Below are 6870 nucleotides of genomic sequence, written 5' to 3'. Positions count from 1 at the left end.
GTTTTCTCAGCCTTTCTACTGTACCTAGTGCCATTTCTTTCTTTTGAATCAAGATTTTAATTGAGGTAAGTTGTGTCTTTAGTCTGCTCGAAATTTCATATTATTTTAGACCCAGATACATCTTAGTTACTAAGCTTGATAATTTATAGTGGAATTCTACGGTATTGATGTAGTAATTTATGATTTTTTTAGTTATTTAACAGTATATGTATATAGAACCTAAAAAAATATTTTGTTTCATATCCTCCACGTGCAAAATTTTTAAAGGCTTAGCAACCTATGTCAAGCAGCAACCGAGTACAAAGGTTGTAATTAGAAGAGAATTGTTTGCTTCACTTCTTTATTTACTGTTCTACATTTTAGGAAAAATAACTAAGAGCTTATTTAAAAACATCAATAATCTACATACATATATAATGTATAATAATTGAAATGTGACTGTATTTTACAAAATACTAGTCAACTTAAACACAGCCAAGACAAGTTACTTTGTAAAGACTAAAGGTCAGTTTTACATTATTGGATACGGTAAGACGAGTGCATGTGCGCCACATCATTGTAACTTCTGTATTGTTAGCCAGGCACATATGAAAGGTCAATATAATAAAAATAATAAATATATATAAATGTATGATGTTATGAGATTTAAGCTATTTAGACTAAATATTTATGTTTGCATTATAATTTGTGTTCATTCTAGAATGAAAGGGGCATAATTTATGTTTATTTCCTAATTTTATATAGTGGTTGCTGGATCAGTCAAATCTACCAAACCCACACAGAGATTAATTACTGAAAATAACAGATAAAATATAAAATCTTTTCTTAAGAAATGTTTGATAACTATCAGAACATTATAAAGATTTCGCTTGTGAAATTTTTAAATTTTCTGATGCATAAAAGTATTTTTAATCTTAAAATGAGAATTAATTTACATGTTAGATAGGCAAGATGTGAAAAGCAAAAAAAAGGCATGAGAGAAACATTGCTTTACAAACCTTCTTAAGACTTAATAAAAAAAAAGGGATATTTTGCATATAAAACATCGTAATGTTTACTGATAAACTAAAAAATTTTGTTAACATTCGCTTACTAATTTAAAAGTTACAGCATGAAAACTATAACAAGCACAAAATGGCTACGAGCTCAGTCACAAGGACTGAGCCCAGGTTGAATAAATCAGCAACAAAGCTAAGCATTTTAAATTATTTCTTAAAAACATTAATAAGAAATCTTACCAAAATTTCTAAGTAAATTCTATTTAAGTTTCAAACTATTTTAAAACAATTTTTTCTTACAATGATCACACAGAAAAGATGTTTTTCGTAAACAATATTTAAAACAAACACAAATTACTCCATTGCTGAATTCAAAGCTAATACATACTTAAAACATAAATCAATTGATATAGCTTTAAGCATAGTTATTGTAACAAATACACACCATTCTTACTGAAACTGTGAAAATGAAAATTAGTATTCTTCAGCACAATTCAAAAACTTAAAAATGCAGCTTACTTTAAGAATATATTATTTATTTGTCTCCTAATGAAAGCTCGCAGGCCAAGAAACTTTCCATAGATCCTATGAAGGACAGTCTTTAGGAAATCCCGTTCCCTGGGATCTTCACTATCAAACAGCTCTAACAGCTACAGAAAAAAGTGAGAGAGAGAGAAGGTAATTAAATTATTACTCTCAACTTGTGTTTGAAAAAGTTTTCACTACTTTTATTAATGTAGCCAGAATGAAAAACATTAAGTTGTATCTATAATTATTTCATTATATATATAAAAATTCACACAATATTACATGCAAGTTCACAAGGTCATGATAAACAGTACAAGATATTGAGGCAAATATCTACTAAATTCTTCCAGAACTCAAGAACAGGGAAACAGAAAAGTTTTATGAAAGCCTTCATGGTACATAAGCAATTTATCTGCAAAACATGTATAATAATAGGATATTTTAAGGTTCCAGAATTCATGCAGGAATGTGTTTTTGTTGCCAAAAAGTCTCAGCATACAGACCATTAAAATTCCAACCCTACAAGAAATAATTTATTTTACAAATTAGTTAATTTGTTGAATAGTATTGATACTTAATATGTAACTTAAATCTATTACATAGAGTTCACTTTGCCACTAGTTTGGGATACAGCTGAAATCACCATTAACAACAAGGTATCAAAATGGTGTAATGCAGTTTGTTGTTAGTTCTCTAACAACCCAGTAGTGTAAATATCACAAGACAATCCTGCATAACTTACTATTATAGATGAATACACTAGAAAAAAAAATGATTACAATCACACTGACTCATTATCTGAATAACTTTGCTATTGAAGTTATTTTCTGGCTATAATTCCAATTACATCTGACAAGATATGACCAATTTAAATGAATTGGGTTAGTCTTTATATCTAAACATTGTGCCAAGTGACCTTTATAAGTGTAATATTAATCAAAAAATTATTTCAAACATTATAATAAATAAGATTTAATGAAACTAACAATAAAGAAAACTAGAATAGGTTATTAATTAAAGTACATAAAACCACCAGTCATTTGCTGTTAATATCACAGCTTACCAACAAAATAAAGAAGAACATACTTAAGTCTTATTTACAGATCTTAACAGGAAATAGAATGAGTTGAACTTATCCTTACTTCTCTACAAAAGAAAAATGTGATATGCACACAAGTGTTTCTAACCTTGTTTTCATCCCATTTTTAGTTTACATTTTCAAGTCTGTAATATTAATCTTAGTTATTTTTAATAGACTATATAGTAGGTGATTGATGTCTAAACATTGTCCATATGTATAAAAATATAAGCAATGTTTCATAATAAAAATTCTCACAAGATGTGGTGAACAATTTCATTATCACATGGGTTTAATCAATCTGGAGAAAGTAAGCAGTACTTTACATGTCATCTAAAATGATACTAGGATTAAAAGAATTTTTTGTTTTTCATTCTCTTAACCCATTACAAGACTTGAAGGGGAGGATATCAATGATATCCCTCCCTTTCTTTCCCTTCTCACAATGGGAATACTGAATCAAGTCGCATAAAACTTAGTAAAAACTTCTTGAATGGTATCTAGCCTCAGCTATAACAAAATCATACAATATTTACTTCTCTATAATATTTTTTTGCATGGTGAAATTTCTAAAATTTTGTTGAAGGTGTTAGAATTTAATTTTCAATATTTTGATCAAACAATTCCATTTTATACATTCAATGAGTTTAAACTTCATTGATATTGATTAACATATTTCTTTTGATAATTTATTGTGTTGATTGCATTACTTATCACTTCTGCCTGAAATATAAAAAATATGGCAAAAATCTGATAAAGATTAACTGGTGACCTGTGACCTTCCAGTCACAATGCTGTCAGGTCAGACTAGGTAACAATATACTCGATAACTATGTTCTTGGTCATGTTCAATTCATATCTAACAAGTACAGATTTTTCTCAAAAAATAATTTATTTTACTTATCTACATAGAGTATGATACTTAACAATAATGTATAAAGAATAAATACTTGAGTTATCAGAATATGTTGCCATCATCTACCAAACTCTCTAAAGTTAACTAAGCCTGATGTCTTGTCATAGATGAAACATTCAGTAACTTTTAGACAAATATAATTTAATATAAAAACATTTTCAGGACTGAAAAAAAAACATAAGGAAAATGCAAAAATTCCCAGATCTTTGGTTTGTTCCTAATTAATATCAACTTCCTAATAAATACTGCTGTTGTTCCCTGCAGAACATTTAATCACATTTAAGATCATAAATTACTTTTCACACTCATTCATAAAATCTACATTGAAGTAAATACTATATAATCTGTTTTATCCACTGGAATTTAAATTGTGCCTGTAGCTATTTTCAAAGCAGAACTTCATTAGTGCTTTTCCAGGTCATATGCTGTGGGGACATAAAAGGGTGTTAATTAGACAATGTACTAATAAATTCAGTGCAAGAGAAAGAAAATCTAGAGAGAAAAAGCCAGAATCTTGACAAAAAGAATTAAAAAAAAAGATAAGTTTCTTAGCAAATATAACATTACACTTTAGGATGGGAAGAAATGTCCTAAAACAAGTTCATAAGTGTTTTTCTAACATTTGTTTATTTATTTTTTGCAAATTACAATAAATAAAGGTTATAAGACAACAAAGTATTAGTTATGAAATATTTTTAAGAAAACACTGTTAACATAGAGTTAGAATTATTATATTTGCTTAAATTTGGAAATGTGATATGCTGGGGTGCATTCAAAATCTGGATAGATTTAATTAGTACATCACTGATTTCAAATTAGAGGTACACAAAATGAAAATCTCCTATGGACTAATTTTAAGAGGAATGATAAAAATAAGAGCACTTGTAATTAGTGTGATTTTTGTCAAAATATTAAGCCTGTTGGTTTCATTGTTTTGCCAGCTGTTGACAGTTAACATCATAACAATACTTCATCTTCTTAGCAAGTTCAATAACAGAAGTAAACTTACATTCAGTAATTCACATGTGCATTTTAGATTTACTTGAAAGTTGTAATATACAGTCTTAAATGATAGTAAAAACTAGTTCCTTTTAACATTGTGGTTTATGACTCAGCTGAAACATACCACTGAAATACTAGTTCTGCTACATAATAGAATTACAAAACACATTTCATTACAAACTTAATGACTCAGCAGTTTTTTTACTATGCTATTTATTCTCAGTAGAAAACTCTCATGTTTCTCAAATTACACTTTAATTACAGTAAAAAAAAACAAAACAACATCAATATACTATTAATTTGAAACTTGCAAGACTTAACAATATACCAAATTTTTAAGCTACAGGATTTTCTTTCATTTACCTGCAGAACAAATTTCTGGTCAATAACTTTCTTCCCAATACTAGGCTGAAAATCTGGGGACTCCAGAAATCGAAGAAAAAACTCATAAACCAGCTGAAAAGATATGACAGCCATATGTATAACATAATTTTATAAATCTGGATATAAAGTTTATGATTCCATACAACGCAAACAAAAATTTCAACATGTTTATAAATATCATAATTTTAGTTTATAATCCTTGTAACTAAAGCTTCTGTTTTACATTTAATGTAAATGGAATCTAACTTGAACATTTTATCCCATCATACATGAAGGTGGGTTACAATGAAGTCAGAATTTAACATTATTAAAAATAAATTTTTCACTAGGTAAGAAACACACCTGTAGATGAGGCCAAGAAGCTTCTAATGTTGGATCATCTTCTTCTGGATCAAAGTCAGGATTTTCACTTGGTGGGAGTGTTCGAAACAAGTTACATGCAACCTACATGTATTGAAGAGGTCATATGACTAACTTTCTTGCAATTTGTACAAAATATGTTATTGTATAGTTTATAAAACAATTTAATGGTGTGAAGTTTTAATTTATCCTTAGTACATAATTACAACACATGCGAACTTTCAACAACAACAAAAATAAAAATGCTCCCACTTTTGAAAAGGTCTTAAGAAAGTGATCACTCAAAGGCATTCAAGCATTTGGATCTTTTTTAAATAACTTTTTACAGGTCCACAGATTTATTTTACTTTAAAATAGCTGAAAAATGATGAAGTTTATTAAAAATTGGCACACTGGTATACCTATGTATGTATATAGATGAAAAAAGAATTCAATCCCCATTGTAGAGGGTTTTTTAAAGCACACACATTTTGAATTTGTCATATCTGAGTACAATTGTTATTACAATCTCCACTAATTTTTTTGTATTAACTTATCAGTCTGAAAAGGCCTAATATTGGGAAAATTGACTACTAAACACTACCCTCACAATTTCTCATATGAAATCTTGCAGTAATACCACATATGAAGAATTATGTACAAACTTGTATCAGAATTATTTGCTTAAGCTAATATAGTGGCTTGTCATCACAGAAAAGAGTCATGGTGCCATAAATGTTACGTCTAGCACCTATCACAGGTATTTTACTGATGAATATTAACTATCATTTCTAAGGAAAAATGTTTATTTAATAAAAACCAGATATGCAAAGCCTGAAGCAGACCAATTTCATAGATAATTTAAGCCAATGAGAAAGAACATTATCAATAAAAAGTCAAAATGTCATGAGAATGTACAAACCACCAGTGAAGGTTTCCATTAATCAAAGTTCAGACTTGTCATTCAGAAATGCCTTCCACCCCACCCATAGTGATTACTAAAAGAGATGCACATATCTAAATCACCTAATTACAATGTAATTGAAAGATTTTGTCCTTGTAAAGAATCAAACAATGACTATAATACACTCAAATCTCAGGCTTAAATAACAAACTGTAAAATAAAACTTACTAGAAAAAGCACTTTGAACGTAATAGATGGAAATTTGTTGCAATATTAGATTACCTGAGTTTATCTCAATAACTGTATCAAAAATACATGATCTTATATCACTTATAAAGCAATAATAACCTAATACAAAGAACAAAAATAAAATTTCCTCAAGTTTGATGTTTGTCGTAAATAATGCATCTAAACACACAGAATAACAACGTGTACAAAGAAAACAATGTCCTATAACTGTTATAATTTAACTGGCTTTCTAATCGAGACAAGAAGGGTTTAAAATAGTTCCTATAGCAGCTCAAGCTGAACACTGAGAAAAATTTTCAAACTGAAGATGAAATTTACAATACTCTGTACTGAAAACAACATAGCATTATACATCATTTAACAGATCAAAATTTTGCTTTTTATTCTGGTTATAAATGACAAAGTGAATTATTAATGGCTGGAGACGGCTTGAATGGGTAATGAAGAAAAACTTTAATATAACAGCAAATGT

General features: G+C 28.5%; 1 protein-coding gene across 1 annotated transcript in view; it reads right to left on the bottom strand.

Annotated features, from left to right (window-relative positions):
• LOC106468510 (serine/threonine-protein phosphatase 2A 56 kDa regulatory subunit epsilon isoform-like) overlaps positions 1-6870 on the bottom strand; it is a gene marked incomplete in the record, with an annotated part of 69491 nt that overhangs the window by 28723 nt on the left and 33898 nt on the right. Inside the window, 3 exon segments of the mRNA XM_022396846.1 lie at positions 1518-1648; positions 4886-4978; positions 5249-5350. Of these exon segments, the coding sequence (XP_022252554.1) occupies positions 1518-1648; positions 4886-4978; positions 5249-5350 (326 nt within the window).

This window comes from Limulus polyphemus, unplaced genomic scaffold (assembly GCF_000517525.1).
Source record: "Limulus polyphemus unplaced genomic scaffold, Limulus_polyphemus-2.1.2 Scaffold3033, whole genome shotgun sequence".
NCBI classification, from domain to species: Eukaryota; Metazoa; Arthropoda; class Merostomata; order Xiphosura; family Limulidae; genus Limulus; species Limulus polyphemus.
Note: the sequence above shows the minus strand (reverse complement) of the source record. Positions and strands in the feature narration are given on the sequence as shown.